The sequence below is a fragment of the Ammodytes marinus genome (genome assembly GCF_949987685.1).
Source record: "Ammodytes marinus genome assembly, chromosome: 9".
NCBI classification, from domain to species: Eukaryota; Metazoa; Chordata; class Actinopteri; order Uranoscopiformes; family Ammodytidae; genus Ammodytes; species Ammodytes marinus.
The window spans coordinates 17,833,822-17,851,718 of record NC_137213.1 but is presented as its reverse complement, the minus strand read 5'-3'; the positions used below and the strand labels follow the sequence as shown (position 1 = coordinate 17,851,718).

The 17,897-nt window shown below is 41.5% G+C and overlaps 1 protein-coding gene across 1 annotated transcript; it reads right to left on the bottom strand.

Moving 5' to 3' along the window:
• Positions 1-2,435: 2,435 nt before the first annotated feature.
• On the bottom strand, positions 2,436-16,878 carry lrrc8da (leucine rich repeat containing 8 VRAC subunit Da). The gene is made up of 2 exons (XM_080034358.1): positions 16,592-16,878; positions 2,436-6,053 (listed from the first exon to the last, which is right to left on the bottom strand). Coding segments are annotated over exons 1-2 (2,565 nt in total). The 5' UTR covers positions 16,593-16,878; the 3' UTR covers positions 2,436-3,489.
• Between the last annotated feature and the right edge of the window lie 1,019 nt (positions 16,879-17,897).

The window sequence follows — 17,897 nt, the reverse complement described above, 5'->3', positions numbered from 1 at the left end:
GATCAGAGTTATGTGACAATATACCCGTTAATTCTTCTCCATAGGCTACCATAAACTCATTCGTTAATATTTCTAACTCCAGTGGGAGGAGCGGAGAAGTTTTTTTTTTCTTTTTTTGAGAAGTGGAGAAGTGGGAGGATCACGCATTTGTTTCTTCTGTTTCCATGGTGAATCATGTTATCAGCGATCCATTGACGATGGCTTTTATGCACACGCTCCACCCAGAGTGAACACGCTCAGAGTTGATAAACCCAACGCTGATCCACTGTTCTGAAACCGAAAACCCAGAGTTGCTTATCAACCCTGCGCTCTGAGTTAACCAACTCAGAGCGTATGATTAAACCCAGAGTATGTAAAACCAGCTACCTGAAACAGGCCCCTGGTCCTGTAGACCTACTTCTGTTAAAGCTGTGTGTCAGGCAGCTTTCAAAGTCAACGTGTCAACATAAAAAACGTTTAAATAAGTGTTCCCCAAATAAATATTTCCCCGTATTGTTTATGTTTTTTTTGTTGCTTGTTTTTTTTTTGTATTTAAGTAAGCTATCAGAGCAAAAGTAGGCTAGGCCTATAAGTAAAAGTCTTGCATTCAAATTCTTATTATACTGTAGGTATAGTTCCATGGCCTGACTATTCCTTGTGTGCCTTACAGTCATGTCAATATTAAACTAAAACAATACAATTCTTTAACCTACATTTTTGACACAGATGACATCTACAGACAGAGCCTCAAGTTTAGTTGCGAAAGCAGGCTGTTGTGGTGTGTATTCCTTTAAACACATTTTCAATTGAAATACTGCAAACAAGTTGTCACATAGAAGTCATGAGCTTTTAGGGTCCCTGGAGATCTGGGATTATGGTGTGTTTACCAGCTTCCCCAGGGGGAACACACATAAAGAGACCATGTATAACATACAAATTCCATTTGGTTTGCTGGCATTTACAAATTTTTAGAAAGCATTGCAAAATAATGCGGATACATGTAAGAATAATTGTATTAATTTCCATAACACATTCATGCAGTTATAACATAACTCATAATGAAAAATGCACGTGTATGTTGGAATGATTCAACATCTTTAAATCTTCTTCTTAAACGGGCAAAATACAATAGAAATAGAAATGGCCAGAGGGCCAAAGTAACAAGTTATAGTATTACAGAAAATTATGTGCTGAAAGGTGTAGTGGGACAAGGTGAGAGCAGAATATGTGCTGCCGCCTTTAAAAACCAAGATAAGGTAAATTCTCAGAAGAGAATACTATTCTTGCAAGGCCATCAATACGACGATGGAACAGAGGGCTACATACATAACACGCATGACCTCTATGAAACGGTCAAGACCTACACAGAAACAGTGAAGCTATTGTTCAACCCTCAACAAGACAAACTCCCTCGCACAAACAATGTTACAGCATTGCAGAGGATTGTCAAGTTCTCTTTACAAATTCACTCAAGTACTGAAAATTGAATAGTCTGAATGGAATTATATGATTTTGGCATCTCCCATACACTTGTATGGATGGATGAACATGATACATCCGTCTTTATCATATTAACGTGAGACATCCGGTGACAAAGATTATGGATTATGTGGGTTAAGACTCATAAACAGAAAGAAAGGTATATCACACCAAGTCGACTACAGCCTCTTTACAATCAGCAAAGTGGAAACTCATTGCGAGAACTGAGCTTCTACAGTCTCTTCAATGATTAACTGTTTCATTGTATAATTAGAAGGTTGTGCTGAATCACTGAGGTAACTTTAGGAGACATGAGAAAAATTAAAATTTTGGAGACAGGAAAGGCTTTTCTGTGAAGAAAATGTGGCAGGAAATTTAGGTTGAGTGTTTAATCAATGAGATGATTCATTGCTGAAGGAAAAAAATGTGTACATTGAAATACAGATGGGATTTTCAAAAATTAAATATAAATAGCCCATAAAATAAAATAGTCAAATCCAAAGTATAACGAAGACGCCGATCTTTCTCTTACATCGGCTCTCAGTGTTGCAGAAAAGCATCAAGCCTAACACTGATGTGGGAAATCCTTCAAGGAGTAAACAAAGTTCAACAAGTAATAAACATTGATGAAAGGAAACATGCATTTCATGTTCTTGATAATGTTACGTCAATAAAATTAAACTTTGCTCCTCTTGTTCTTGTTGATAAAAACATGTGTGTCGGTAAGTGACATTTGGTTGGCTTCCATTTCCATTTGGGCCCATCACAGAAGAAGTGTTGGAAATCTGTTAAGAATAAAAAAATTAAACCAAATTTCCAATGTAATTATAATTTAAGTATACATTTATTGATGAGTTTTTGCATTGAAGCATCATTGTGGATTTTCTTTTAATTTCACTTAAATAAACCTTGAGAATCTGTGCCCTGTTAACTATAAACCAAAAAGATGAATTTGTGTATGCAGTGAAGTGTTCAGTAGAATGCAACTCAGATAAATAATGATTAGACGTTCATCTAAAATTGTGTTTTATTGTGCCATAAAGCTGTGAACTTTGATCATGGGATAACCAAGGTGGTACAGCAGGCCGGTAGAACACATATATAGATAGGCCTACACAGAAACACATTGAAATGAAAGAAGGCAGACGTTTGTTGTCATGACATGATTCTGACATGTAGGATAATCAGTCCTACGTATGACCAGATTTATTACACATTTCAAAGCATGATTAAAAAAGATGGTCAATACATTTCCCTTTTATCAGCTCACATTGGTCTTAGGACATGTTATCACAAAGGACATTCACCGATCTTCAAACCATTAAGTTTTGTGCGTGTGCAAATGAATTACTATAGGCCTTAGTATAGGATCTCTACAAGAGGAAGGTAAAGCTTAATATATTGTGTTTAGTCTCTGCCTGAGTTTCACATCTCTAAAGTCATTGTCAGCTATAAGACATTGAGGAAAATAAAGGTTAAAATCATTTCATTAAAATGTCAAAACTACCAAGAAGAATATGTTGCACTGTGTCTTTCTTCCATAAGATATAGAAATTGCTCTGTAGACAGTCTATGAGTGAAGAAATGACATGAACACATGACATTTTTTTTTTTTGGCCTTTTGTTTGTGAAAGCGGTCACTGTATAAAAAGAAAAAAAAACAGTTAAGGCAAAAAGATTGTTCCCCATTGTTACAATTATACCTGAGTACCTAAAACAATAATGATAAATCTACATATTTTGTCATTGTAGGAAACAGTTTTGGTCTATAGAGTGTTACATAGAGAAGCTAAATTTCGAATGTGTTATTACTCAAAGCTATGAAAAAGCTAAATCCCCCCAAAAAACAAGAAAAGCGATCTGTACCATTTGTAATACTTAAAAACAACTAAGACAACTCATTCAAATAATCAAGAAAATGCATACATTTGTTTTGGGATATTACAATAAAAATTGTACCCTTACATCCATTACACAGGCTTGTCGTGAACCATCAAGGGTGCCAGCCTGTCTGAGTTGGTTTGTCTTGTGCTATAAGCCACTCGAGAAGGGTGCGTTGGTCTCTTGGCTGATACTCTCCTTAACTTCCACAGGCAGTGCATCAAAGAGATGGTCCTCCACCACAAGTCCATTTTTGCGCAACATGCGGCAACTTCCCATCTGGACGGGCAGTCTGTCCAGACAGTTTCCTCTCAGCTCCAGCTGGGTGATTTGGACAAGTTGACCCACAGCCTCTGGCAGCACGGTGAGCGCATTGTTTCCCAGACAAAGCGCCTTGAGCTTTGTGCATCGGAACAGAGGCTTGGGCAGCACCTCCAGCTTGTTGGAGTTGATGGCCAAGTGTTGGAGGTTGTGGAGAAGACCCACGTCTGGAGGGAGCACTGTGATGGAGTTGTGGCTAACGTCCAAGTGCCGCAGCTTAGGTAGAGTGAACAAGGCAGGAGGCAGAGACTCCAGTTTGTTGTGGGAGAAGTGGAGAGACTCCAGAGACTTGATCTGGCCGATGGAGGACGGGATGGTTATAATTTTATTGTGCCACAATTTGAGGCACGTCAGCCTCTTGAGGTGCTGGAAGCTGATGATCTCCTCTATGGTCCGGATGTTGTTGGATTTCAGATCAAGTTCCTGTAAATTGGTCAAGCTGAAAATGGCGTGGGGAATCCGCTCCAGTTCGCAGGTGTACAGCTCCAATTCAATTAGATTGATCATTTTTTTCAGACTATTAAGTACCATCAGTTTTGTACCATCATTGTGCACCAATAACTTAATCAGATGAGGCGAAAGCTCTGTGATGTTTGTGGGCATTTTTGTGAGGTTGCTCTTCAAGCACAATGTCTTTAAATGCTTCAAATCTCGCATGGACTCCAGACCAATCATTTTGTTGTTTTCGGAGCTCAGGTTGCCGATTAGGTTAAGCTCACGCAAGCTCCTCAGCAAATACACCCAAGTTGGGATCTCGGCAACATCTGTGAACTTGACATGGAGGCAGCGAAGATGGTCCCTGAGGAAAGCGAAACCCGTCTGCTCCACTTTGGCCGGACAGTGGCAGAGATGCAGCTCCTGCAGGCTGGTCATTTGGGAGACCTTTGCTGAGAACCTCACCTCTGGGATCAGCTCAAGTTTCAGCACTTCCAAGTCTGTTAGATCAAAGACTGCGTTTGGGAGACCGGAGAGCATGAAAAGGTGCAGCTCCTGCTGGTCCAGTGCATTACGGGTCACAAGCTGCCTAAGTTTTTCAAAGGTCCACTCATGATTGAGGCTGATCTCTCGCAGCTTGTTTTCACTGACCTCAGACAAGAAGACACCGAAACGTTTGGAGTAGAGTTGGTCATATTGGTCAACCATGTGTAAGAGGAATGCAAAGTCATTTTTGACGTCAGGAATGTCACTGAAGCTGCTCTCTTCACGGACCTTCTCAAATGAGTACTCTTTCAGGGGTCGTCGAAAAACCCAGAAGAGAGAGTACAAGCACGCCATGCCGTAGATCAAAATCAAAGCCATGTAGCTAATAAGCAGCTTGTTTAGCATGAAAGCCATGTTGTGCGTACAAAAGAACTTACTGTATCCTGTCAGTTGTTTAATATCTGGTTCGCAATCATGTTTGAAATTTATTTTAGCCAAAAAGGTCGAAGTGTAGGACAATATCAAAATAAACTTCACAGTTTTGACAATAGTCTGCGCTACATAAAGCTTGTAGATGAAATCACTGTCCTCAATGTGAGCTCGGAATTTTCTCACTTTCTCAAACAGGGCTTTGGCCTGCTCCCCATCTTTTTTGTCCAGGATTGTCATGCTACTCGGGACCTCTGCGATGGGCTTATCTGCAGAGAACTTCACCCCGAGCATGGGCGTGGTCGAGTTGACATTAGTGCCATCCTCCTTGCCCTCTAAAGAAACCTGCTTTGGTGCTGAGGAGGTGCCTGTAAACCTCTGCTTGTTCTCCTCTGAGTCCTCGCATGCCGTTTCCGACAAAGCTTTTGTGGTCCAGGGAGACTCAAAACACCTACCCAGAATCGAAACAAAATGTTCAATCTTTGAGCTCGTTTTGGGATATTTGAACCAGAAGTTGCTACTGACCATGAGAACGATGGTGTGGATGAGGGTCAGGTATGGAAAGTACTTGGAATACCAGGGCAAGGCAACATGGTAACATATTTGGTTGATGAAAATATATTGTTGATAGTCCAGGTTGGTCCGGACCCCCGTTGGTTCAGGTTGATTGGGGTATTTCCCTGCCACCACATTGGTCTGTTGGTGTGTAACATGAATCTCATGGACAATTTCGTCCGGTAAATCCTTAGTGACGAGGGGGTGGGTGGTTGCCGAAGGGGCCCGGGTGGCTGCTGACGACGCCGCTTCCTGTGTTGTCTGCTGCGGGAATGAGTGAGGTTTAGCTCCTGAGGCCTCATCTGGTTCCTCCAGACACGGAAGGCAAGCCACCTGGTCCTTGGTGATCTGCATGGTCATGGCAAATATGGCCAGCATGAGCATGACCAGCCCCAGGTAGTCCATGAAAACGTCCCACCATGGCTTTAGGATGCGGTATGTCGGCTGGATGTCGTTCAAGGACGCAACCTCGGTGAGTGTGAACATCACTGCAATGAAGGAAGGAGAGTCAGTTTATCTGCCCAAAAGATTTAGAACAAACTAGATAAGAAACCGTTAGTTGATTAATAGATTAGTCAGTCAGAAAATTTAACTGAAAGTATTTTATAAAAATTAATGATCAGTCGACAAGAGTATTTCAAACTCTTTGTCCCCGTTTCACCAATGTGAGGAATTTCCTTTCTCCATTTTATATGATTGTTAACCAATTTTCTTTGGATTTCTGACTGTGTCGGAGGCATCTACATATCAAATCTAATGAAAATTAATTTCTAATTGCTGCCCTTCCTTAAATTGGTCTGTATTAACTCCATTTACATTACCAATGTCTGAACATGATGTGCCCGTTCATTTCGAGTAATTTTGCATGGAATAAAAACAATTAAATTAAGCGTGAGTTTCGATAACAAAAACCTGAAGATATAGTTCAATCTTTCTGGGTCAAATCCACGCGGCAGGTTGCCAAAATGGAAGAGCCATGACGTACTCCCAGCTAAAGTGACACATTTAACCCCTCAGCTGTACAAGGTGTGGATATGTAACTGTGAAGGCACCGCTGAGGTGTGTTCCCCCACCACATCCTAGTGTGCTAGAAATCAAGTCTAACTCCCTCTCGCTTTCAGTCCAGTTTCATTCAGTCATGCTTGAATGATGTTTCAGCACAGAGCCATTTTCTTTTTTATCCAGACGAATTAAAACCTGTTGATACTTGAAGAGTGTGGAGGGCTTTCATGCAGGCATAACGCGCCCCACACACATCCTGCGTCTACCTCTGGAGCGCGTCGCGTTACCTACTGCTGCCTCTCTCGGACTTTTCTCGGACACACATGCAACGTCTCAGCAGCTGCTGCTGCAGCGCTGCTTCTAAAAGCCCTATCTTTCTACATAGAGTTTTCATAGATAATTCCCATTAAAAATGAAGTTATTTCATGTCATCTATGATGCATATGATTTATATTGAGTCTGGACAGTAATCCGTGCGCCCCATTGCCATTTTTTTTCTTTTTTTTGCCATATTTTCGCTGGTTGGAAGTTTTATTTTGAAGGGGACACACCAGGAAATGGTGAAACTACAGCGAAAGCTGCCAGTATGAAGTCAAAATGACTCTCAGCAGAGTATTTCAAAAATCACTTTACTGATTTACGGGAGAGAGAGAGGGGGGTGTGGTCGGGGAAGAAGAAGGCCGTAGACACAGATAGAGCAACGGAAAACTGTTGCGCTCATCATGATCTTTTTTATTTCTTCACTATATTGGATCTCTATATGTGTCATTTATCCAAAAATGAAATGCCAGAACTAATTGAAAATTAGGTTTTAAATCCCTCGGATTTTGATTGCGCAATTAAATCGTGAAATAAAGGGATTATTCGCGTATACGACTGAGGGATGTTTTATTTTGAAATAAACACACCGGGTAAACGTGTAACTAGAGTGAATGCTGCTGGTATGACTGTCAGTAGAGTATTTCTCTATCAGTTAAAGCACAGAGACGCGAGAGAGACGCGCTGCTCTCAGAAAAAAATAGGCGAGCCTCCTGAGGTGAAGGGGAGCGTCGCTGCAGACGTGCCTCCGACGCGCCTCAGCAGTGCGTCTGAGGTTGGATGTGTGCTCGCTCTACGTTGATTTCACAGTCTGTGACCAAAAGTCAGACGCAGACGCGAGGTAGACGCGCAGTAGAGGTAGGATGTGTGTGGGGCGCGTAAGTCTACCAACTGTTCTGACTCGCCAAGACGTGTGTCTCATTTAGTGAAGCGCAGCGTTTCCTTGTTTTAGTGGAGGTCATGTGCCACTTTGTGTAGGCTACTGTGTGAATAGCTTGTATCATGTCACTGGTTTCATGTCTCTAATGCAAACAAACAAACACGAATAAGAAATGTTTAAAAAAGATGCATGTGTTTCTATGAATAATTATATGATTATCCGTCCATCCGCAGCAGTGACATGAAATCCACTGTCTGAATATTGCATACAGAGCTATATGCACTGAGGCAGAGGCCATCCTGAATTACACTAAACTGCAATCTAAGAAGGTATTTCTAGCAAGTAAGAAAGGTAGAACTGGAGCATATTGTCCTGTGAGGTAAGAATGTATTTTTAATATGTAAGATGATTTGGTGGTTTGGCTCCTCTGCGTCAAAATGAATAGGGAATAAATTACCAGAAAGCTTAAATTATTTTCCCCGCCAGGCCAACAGCAGCCTGACTTAATTTTTTATTTTTTTTAATCAATCTTTCATTGATTCCGTAATAATCATTTGCGCGCGTCTGCGTGGCACTGTCGGTCTACCCCTCGTGTGCGCCTATTACAACCTCTCGTTTTATCATCCCATCAGCTGATCTGTGTGTCTGCGTGTGTGTGTCTGCGCGCGGCGCGATGCGCGGGTGCATTCAGTGCGCACTTGTTAAACACGGAAGCCAATGAGCAGAAGCATGACTAGCTTTCTTTATAGATCCATGATGACTAGCAAGCAAACGCTGAACTAGTGGCGAAAATAAAACCAGCGCCTGCTCTGTGGAAATATTAAAGGTAACATATTATGCACTTTGCTGTCAATTTTATATGGTCCAAGTAGTCCCTAATACTTATTTTTTTAGATGTTTGCTGAAAAACCCGTTCGGATCATTTATTGTAGCAAGCCTCTATACCAGCGGTTTTCAAACTGTGGGGCGCGCCCCCCTTGGGGGGCGCGGGGTTATGGCAGGGGGGGCGCGGATGAATATGTAAAAAAAAAGAAAAACTAAAAAAAAAAAAAAAAAAAAATGTTTTTTTTTTTTTTTTTAGTTTTTCTTTTTTATACTAAGATCACGGCATAGCTGGATACAAGTTCTTCTGCTTCGTTCCTCTCACTGCATTTAAATGCATTCAGTAAATTACAGAGAAATAGGTCTCGTTAAAGAAAAAGAGCACCAAGCCCAACCCAGAGGACCCTGCATAATATTTTATTTCAAATTTATATTTCAATGGAAAATCCATGTGTCCTTCTTCAATAGCTTCTAATTCATCAGACCCAGTGTCTCCAAATTATTTGTTCACACAAAATTCCTCATATTTAGCCTCTTAATTGTCCTCTCAAAGTGCACCAGATTCATGCATTTCACTTTAAAAAGGTGAAAAAAAATCTCCCGGGGGGGGCATACCCCCGGACCCCGCTAGGAGGGTCTGGTTCTCCACTGGCTACTATTCTCCTCCAGCAGGACATTGGAGGCACTAGCGAAAAAACACTGGGTGTGTGAATGACATTTAACTAGTCAATAATTTGGGCAAGTCTGTCTGCCTATCTTTCTCACTCCGATGCACACTCAGTCAGTATTATCCATGCTTAAAGGAAGCAGGATTAAAACACTGGATTAAGATGTTAAAATGTATTAAATGTGTTTAAAAACGCACAAAAATGTTTAGAATGTTTCAAAAACATGTTTAAATTTGTAAAATAATTTTTTTTTTTTGGGGGGGGGCTCCGCTGAAATTTGTTCTCTGAGGGGGGGCTCACTCTCTCACACTTTGAAAACCCCTGCTCTATACCCTGATTGTCCTGGATGAGCTGTATTTCTGCGATCTGGCTGGCCCCTCCCACCTCTCTGCCGGGCTTTCTTTATATGGCCATGGAGCTCTCCCACCGTCTCTGCCGTGCTCTCGCGATACTAGAGAGACACTACGTGAGTCGTGACTGCGAACACAGTGTTGTTACACACCGGAGCTGAGCTAAGAGAACAGTTTGACATGACCTGACATGATTAAAACCAGTGAAAACAGTAGCTTCAAACAGTAGCTTGATTTCTACAGGAATATCTTCCCATCCTTTGTCATGTTAAAAACGAGTAATTTTCAGACTGCCGTGGGGAGTAAAAACAGCGTGTTATGAGCAAAACTTGGTGCTACATCAGAAGCTACATGGGCGCTAACGCTAAAAATAAGACTCAGACGATAAAATAAACTAAAAGTACCACACAAATCAGTGAAAAAAATATATTTAAAATTGACTTCCACACTATTAAGTTACAATCCTTTGTCCTATTAAAAACGAGTCATTTTCAGACTGCAGTGGGGAGTATTACAGCGTGTTATGAGCAAAACTTGGTGCTACATTAGAAGCTACATGGGCGCTAACGCTAAAAATAAGACTCAGACGAAAATAAACTAAAAGTACCACACAAATCAGTGAAAAAAATATATTTAAAATTGACTTCCACACTATTAAGTTACAATCCTTTGTCCTATTAAAAACGAGTCATTTTCAGACTGGTCTGAGTAAAAGAATTATGTTTTTATGACCAAAATATCATTGCTTGTCTCGAAGCTAGCCCGTGAGCTACCAGCTAAAAATGAGAGCTACCGACTAAAAATACGACACAAATCGGTGAAAAAAATATTTTCAAAATTGACTTCCACACTATTAAGTTACAATCCTTTGTCCTGTTAAAAACGAGGCCTTTCCAGACTGGTCTGGGTAAAAGAATTATGTTTTTATGAGCAAAAGCTGAATGCTTGTCCCAAAGCTAAATAGCTATACACCAGTCAGGCAAAAATACCGATAAAAACATTTCTTTCAGTTTCACTGTTTGCAAAAACCCACAAGTAGCTTCCTATCCGTTGTGTTATTAAAAACGAGGCATAGACTGCTGTGGGTAAGATAAATTAGTGGAGTATGAGCAAAAGCATTCTGTGTTGGTGTATGTAACATTCAGGCTGTACTAAGGGCATCTTGTCGCTTAGCTGGGAAAACAACATGGCTGTCGGTCGGAAAATTTTTCAGAGGAAAATCTCATGGAATCTCATGGGATCTCGGGCACGGGATCTCGGGGCCGTGGACCAATAAGAAATGGGGGGGTGGGGTTATCATAGACTTTTTTTTTTTTATCATAGAGAAGCATCGGAAGCATGGACATATATAGAAAATATGGGGATGTGGCTGTGCAGTTTATGACGTCATAAACCGCAAGAATTATGAACAGAGTATATTGGGGGGGAGGGGTGGGGGTTTCAGAGAGGGGGAGAGTGAGAAAAGGAGAGATTGTTTTTTGTTTTGATATTTTGGCAGTCTCTAGGCACACCGTGGCCCCATGGATATGTTAGAACACATTTAAAAAGTGCATTTAGCATAATATGTGACCTTTAAGGACTCAGTAACAGGGACGTTGAACAGGAAAAAGTGCTGAGCAAAACTTGGAAAGTTAAAATCGCTACGTCGCCGTGGCAACACAACTAATCTGTATCAACAGCTGAGACAGCGCTGAAAAAAACGGCATGCACACGTTTCAGTAAGTTTACAGAAGTGCCACACTGCTACTGCCTCTGGCATTCTCAGAAGAGCATTCATTTATTTTCTAGGGACATATTAATGTATTTATTGTTTTAACTGTTAAGTTATCTTGAAAACAGCAGGCTGTTGTAGGCCTACAAGCTTTATTTTTTTGTATTTTCAATGCTACTTTATTTTTATGTTTTAAATTGAGAAATAGGCCTAGGCTAGATGAAATACAATGGTCGGAATAGGGAATTTGCCTTATGTAGCACACATGTTGATAGGCTAATCATGATGTGTAGCCTATGTTAATTTATTTATTTTCAACAAGGCTATTTGCCTAAAAAAATTCAGTAGGCTAGCTTCAAGGTGAGGTGATTCAGATTATTCCAGAAATACAGGACCCGTCTATATATTAGATCTTAGTGTTTATCGTTTTTTATTGAAATCCATGTGTTTTTCTTCAATAGTTTACATGGCTTGTGTCTCCAAATTATTACAGGAAATAGTTATAGGCAGGACATATGACAGATGTTTACAGAGCACAAAATTTATCAGATTTCACCTCTCAAAGTGCACCAAATTGATGCATTTAACTTTAAAAGGATAAAGTTTTCTTCTGCAGGGGGATGCCCCCAGACCCCCCTAGAAGGTCCATTCTCACCCAACAGGATCTAAAAATCCTGTGAGAAACACCACATGTACAAACGTACTGAATGTGAAAGCATAACCCTATGCCCTCATTCTTAACGGGCTGTCAAAAGAGGCTCATTCCAAATGGGGTTCGTTTTGGTCAATTTCTTCTAGAAATTTGATACGCACGCGGCGCGCATACTCTTCATCAGCTCTTATCACCGGGCCTAAAAGAAATTCTAGGGGAAACACTGAGTATCTTCAAAAGCAAACGGGTACAGATTGAAAAGGTATGGCTCATAGGTTGTCTATGTTTCAGACATATAATTATGGGTTATATACATCTTGACCCTATCTCACAGGTAAAATTAACATTATTTAATTTCAATTAAGTTGCAGTTCACAAATTATATCCATCACAAAGAAATCACAAAATATCAAAGCTGCTTTTTCTATCAGTTGGCTGTATTGGATCTAACAATTTCAGTGTGTTCTCGAGAGTTCACTAGTTTATCACACATATTTGGTATCAACAATATGTAAGAAAATGCAGTCCAAAAAAAGGGCAAAGAAATGTCTTGTAAATACACACTCAGTCCAGAGAGAGCATCCCCTAATACAAAAGTGTTTCGCTCAGTTGTTTTTTGGTGACAACTATTTAGTCAAATTTATCAGAACTAATCTAAAAGGTTTGTTTGTTATGTATTTATTTCAAACTTATCATATTATCCATATTCAATTCAACATTTTAATGTTTTAAGTTTGTTTAATGTCCTATATTGTGATTCAACAATGCTGATAAGGATGATAAATCAAAACTAACTCTGCATAAATAACAGGTATGCTATGACTATATTGTGGGAAAATAGACTTAGGCCTACAATATAATTATTAACCCTCCCCCAGTGTCCTCACCTATGATGGAAGAAACACATCAACAAAAGGCAACGGGAGGCAAGGAAAGGGCGGGGCTCATTGAACCCCACTCTTCTGAAACTGGGTTGAACCATACCCGTCGCTATGGGCGGGCCATAGGTGGCCGGGCCCGCCCCCAGAAATGCTTGTGCACACTTGGGACACAGATCTCTCAAAAAAAATTACTTTCATTTTTATTTTATACTATCATAGTAGCTAATTTTATGTTGATAAATACTAATGTTGCATTCTTTATCATCAAAACATTTAAAATATAAATAAACAATGGTGTGATTTTGTTTGATTGATGGGAGTCTATCTACACAGCAACAGCCTATCACGGCCTTACTGAAAAGAAAGTAAGGCTACGTAGGCCTACGTAATACGTCAATGCAGCCGCTCAACAGTTACCGCGCATTTTGAAAGTGAAGCTGGATGAGTTTTCGCCGGCTTACTATTTAATTTCTAGTTCATCATAATCGATATTCGGTAACGGTTGAAAAGCCCACCAACAGTCTCCTCTGCCAAATCGGATCGTCAAACTGTTGTCACTTTTCGAGCCGCATGACAGACTACAATCCGAAATTATGGACTTGTTCAGCGCGGTGACACTTCTGATTGCGTAAAGCCACAGTTTTGCACTGTGGGAACTCTGCGCTCCTCCAGCCACGGCCATCGAGGCTGTGCCGAAGACCGACCCCAGTCCAAGCAAGAGAAGATGCACAATTTACAAGAACCTCCGCGGATTTGCAGTTGAGGAAACAGTTGGTCCGTCAGAAAGTGACATAGACGAAATGACTGAGTTCAAGAGTATTTTACAGTGTTATTGATGCTGTGCAAGGAGAGATGGATGCACGTTTTGGAGAGCGCAGTAGCGAGCTCATTGCCGCACTGGCTGCTTTGAACCCGGAGGCCGAAATACAGGTCCTTCTCATATAATTAGCATATTGTGATAAAGTTGATTATTTTCCATAATGTAATGATAATAATTGAACTTTCTTATATTTTAGATTCATTGCACACCAACTGAAATATTTCAGGTCTTTTGTTGTTTTAATACTGATGATTTTGGCATACAGCTCATGAAAACCCCAAATTCCTATCTAAAAAAATTAGCATATTTCATCCGACCAATAAAAGAAAAGTGTTTTTAATACAAAAAAGTCAAACTTCAAATAATTATGTTCAGTTATGCACTCAATACTTGGTCGGGAATCCTTTCGCAGAAATGACTGCTTCAATGCGGTGTGGCATGGAGCCAATCAGCCTGTGGCACTGCTGAGGTGTTATGGAGGCCCAGGATGCTTCGATAGCGGCCTTAAGCTCATCCACAGTGTTGGGTCTGGTGTCTCTCAACTTCCTCTTCACAATATCCCACAGATTCTCTATGGGGTTCAGGTCAGGAGAGTTGGCAGGCCAATTGAGCACAGTAATACCATGGTCAGTAAACCATTTACCAGTGGTTTTGGCACTGTGAGCAGGTGCCAGGTCTTGTTGAAAAATTCAATCTTCATCTCCATAAAGCTTTTCAGCAGATGGAAGCATGAAGTGCTCCAAAATCTCCTGATAGCTAGCTGCATTGACCCTGCCTTTGATAAAACACAGTGGACCAACACCAGCAGCTGACATGGCACCCCAGACCATCACTGACTGTGGGTACTTGACACTGGACTTCAGGCATTTTGGCATTTCCTTCTCCCCAGTCTTCCTCCAGACTCTGGCACCTTGATTTCCGAATGACATGCAAAATTTACTTTCATCCGAAAAAAGTACTTTGGACCACTGAGCAACAGTCCAGTGCTGCTTCTCTGTAGCCCAGGTCAGGCGCTTCTGCCGCTGTTTCTGGTTCAAAAGTGGCTTGACCTGGGGAATGCGGCACCTGTAGCCCATTTCCTGCACACGCCTGTGCACGGTGGCTCTGGATGTTTCTACTCCAGACTCAGTCCACTGCTTCCGCAGGTCCCCCAAGGTCTGGAATCGGCCCTTCTCCACAATCCTCCTCAGGGTCCGGTCACCTCTTCTGGTTGTGCAGCGTTTTCTGCCACACTTTTTCCTTCCCACAGACTTCCCACTGAGGTGCCTTGATACAGCACTCTGGGAACAGCCTATTCGCTCAGAAATTTCTTTCTGTGTCTTACCCTCTTGCTTGAGGGTGTCAATGATGGCCTTCTGGACAGCAGTCAGGTCGGCAGTCTTACCCATGATTGCGGTTTTGAGTAATGAACCAGGCTGGGAGTTCTTAAAAGCCTCGGGAATCTTTTGCAGGTGTTTAGAGTTAATTAGTTGATTCAGATGATTAGGTTAAGAGCTCGTTTAGAGTACCTTTTCATAATATGCTAATTTTTTGAGATAGGAATTTGGGGTTTTCATGAGCTGTATGCCAAAATCATCAGTATTAAAACAACAAAAGACCTGAAATATTTCAGTTGGTGTGCAATGAATCTAAAATATATGAAAGTTCAATTATTATCATTACATTATGGAAAATAATTAACTTTATCACAATATGCTAATTATATGAGAAGGACCTGTATATGTTGATGAGGAGGTTGAGCTCGGAGAAACGCCGCCTCCCGCTGTACTGATAGAAGGGACTGGAGAGAGCACAGCCTTGCCTCCACTCAAAGTAGGCTACCGTTTGTGTTTGTGTTTGTGTGTGTGTGTGTGTGTGTGTGTGTGTGTGTGTGTGTGTGTGTGTGTGTGTGTGTGTGTGTGTGTGTGTGTGTGTGTGTGTGTGTGTGTGTGTGTGTGTGTGTGTGTGTGTGTGTGTGTGTGTGTGTGTGTGTGTGTGTGTGTGTGTGTGTGTGTGTGTGTGTGTGTAATGGCAATGCATATCCCTCTGTTGACTGCTTTAAAATGCAATGTTTGAGATATGCGTCTGGTGTTAGGCTACATCTAATATGTTTAATAGTCAAGTGTTTTATGGATATTCATAACATTGCTTCTATGTAATGTAGGCCTATTGCTTTAAATTATGAGGACTGATGTTTTAGGCTAGGCTACCGCTGTTGGTTAGTTTAACGTGATGATTACGTGCTGCGCGAATAGAGTAGGACTATTAAAAATATACGTAGGCCTACTGTAGGCTAATAATAATTGTGCCCCCCTATGCATTTCATATGCCCCCCTTAAGACTGAGGTCTGGCGACGGGTCTGCATAAACTGCATATAAAAGAGGGTTGAAGTGTGAAGGACCTGCTCTGTGCAGATATCAGTCACTGTAAGCCTGCTGAGTGTAATAGAGAATAAGTTTAAAGATGGCAACTGGGCGACTCTGTGATAACTAGTCAGGTCTGAGGGGTTAGACATAGGCCCTAGACAGCAAAGAAGTGGGTCGCAGACCTTTTGCAGAGAAAAAAAATAGAAACAGGCTGTGAGCAGTTTTATATTTAGCAGACTATTCCACCACAACAGGAAATAAGACGTTTCTATGGTGGGATGATGACACGCTTGACTTATTTTCCTCACGTGAGGGGTTCTTGCGCAGCAACTTGTCTGTTTGTGTAATGGGTCAGGTGACTTGTTGGAAACATGTGAACTTGAGAATCAGCATGTGTCCCGGCGTTAAACATTCACACCTCGTAAACCAGTGTCTTATCCGGAGATCAATTATCTCCTCGGCCACGCGGGAAGAAAGAATATCAGTCGAGTTTTTATTGGGCCTATTAGTAAGCTTTTGAAAAAAATATTATTTTTGAGAATAAATTCAAAACACGGTAAAGAAAAATATACTTACTGCCTGTAGCGTTATCTCAATCCAATTATTTCTCCTTCCGCCTGCATGCCACTTCTCGCTCTGCTCCTCAGGTGCGCCTCTAACCTAATTTACCAGCCCAGTAAAAACCTGTGGGAACGACGCTTGTCCGTAAAACAAGGCTCTGGGAAACATGTGCCCGTGACAGCGCGCTGTGTCGGCTGCGTCCCTCATACCGGAGTCCAGGGGAGCGGAGACGGCAACTCGGCCGTGCGACAGAGAGTATGCGCAGGCAAAGCTCCGGTGCAATGTATTTCTAAGAACCAACAGGCAGATCCAACATGGAGCCGCTCAGGCCACTGTTGTGGGTGTTATGGGCGCTTCTGATTGGACGATGACAGCAACGGCAACTTCCCGAAGACACCGGCGCCTGCTAGTTTATCTGATGCTGCGTTCACTGCACATTGGACAACCTGGCACCGACTGACAGTCGACGGCTGGGCTGAAAAGTTAACTCTTATCTTAAAGGTGCTGTAAGCGGAATGGTTCTTTTAGCTAACTTCCTGTCAGTTACTGCAGTTAGCAGTCCCCTCGCTCGTCCCTACGTCACCACATTAATGCACTGCGGTCTTCAAGCAGCGAGTTATCTAGCATCATCTCAGATCCATAAGTGTGATAAAAACATGATAAATTAAATTCCCAATGTCATAACAGACATTGGGAAGGATTTGTACCTGCTCTGCCATTGGTCGCCTTCAGCTCAGTTTGTAAGGCGTCCCCCTCCCGGGCCGGGCCCAGCAGCAGACACGGGTTCGATTCCCACCCGCGGTCGTTCTCTGCATGTCACTCCCCTCTCTGCCCCATTTCACCTCTGTCTCTCTGCACTATCAATAAAGCATAAAAATGCCCAAAAAATATATTAAAAAAAATGTTTAAAAAAAACGTATGCCTATGACTATGAGGCATATACCTGAGAAAAAAAGAGGGAAAGAACGGAGGGTGACAACTTGTGGAAATGTTTGGATTTAAATGCTCGTTTCGACATTAAAAAAACTTCTAATAGTATAAAGTAGCCTACACATGTGAGATCCCTAGAATAGCCGTGAAGAACTAGGCTACTGCTGAAATGTTTCACAAAGGCAGACCAAGACTAGGGTACTATTTTAAGTAGGACTACAAAAGTGTGTAGAACTGTTTTATCAAGTAGGCTCTCTATCAAGTCTTTCATAATTATAATGCTTGGCCTATACTAAACACGGAAAATGTGTTTGACAACTGAGATGCCCAACACCTGAAGTGGATGCCATTTAAAATGAGCTGCCAACTGAAATCTGAGCTCTTTTGTCTA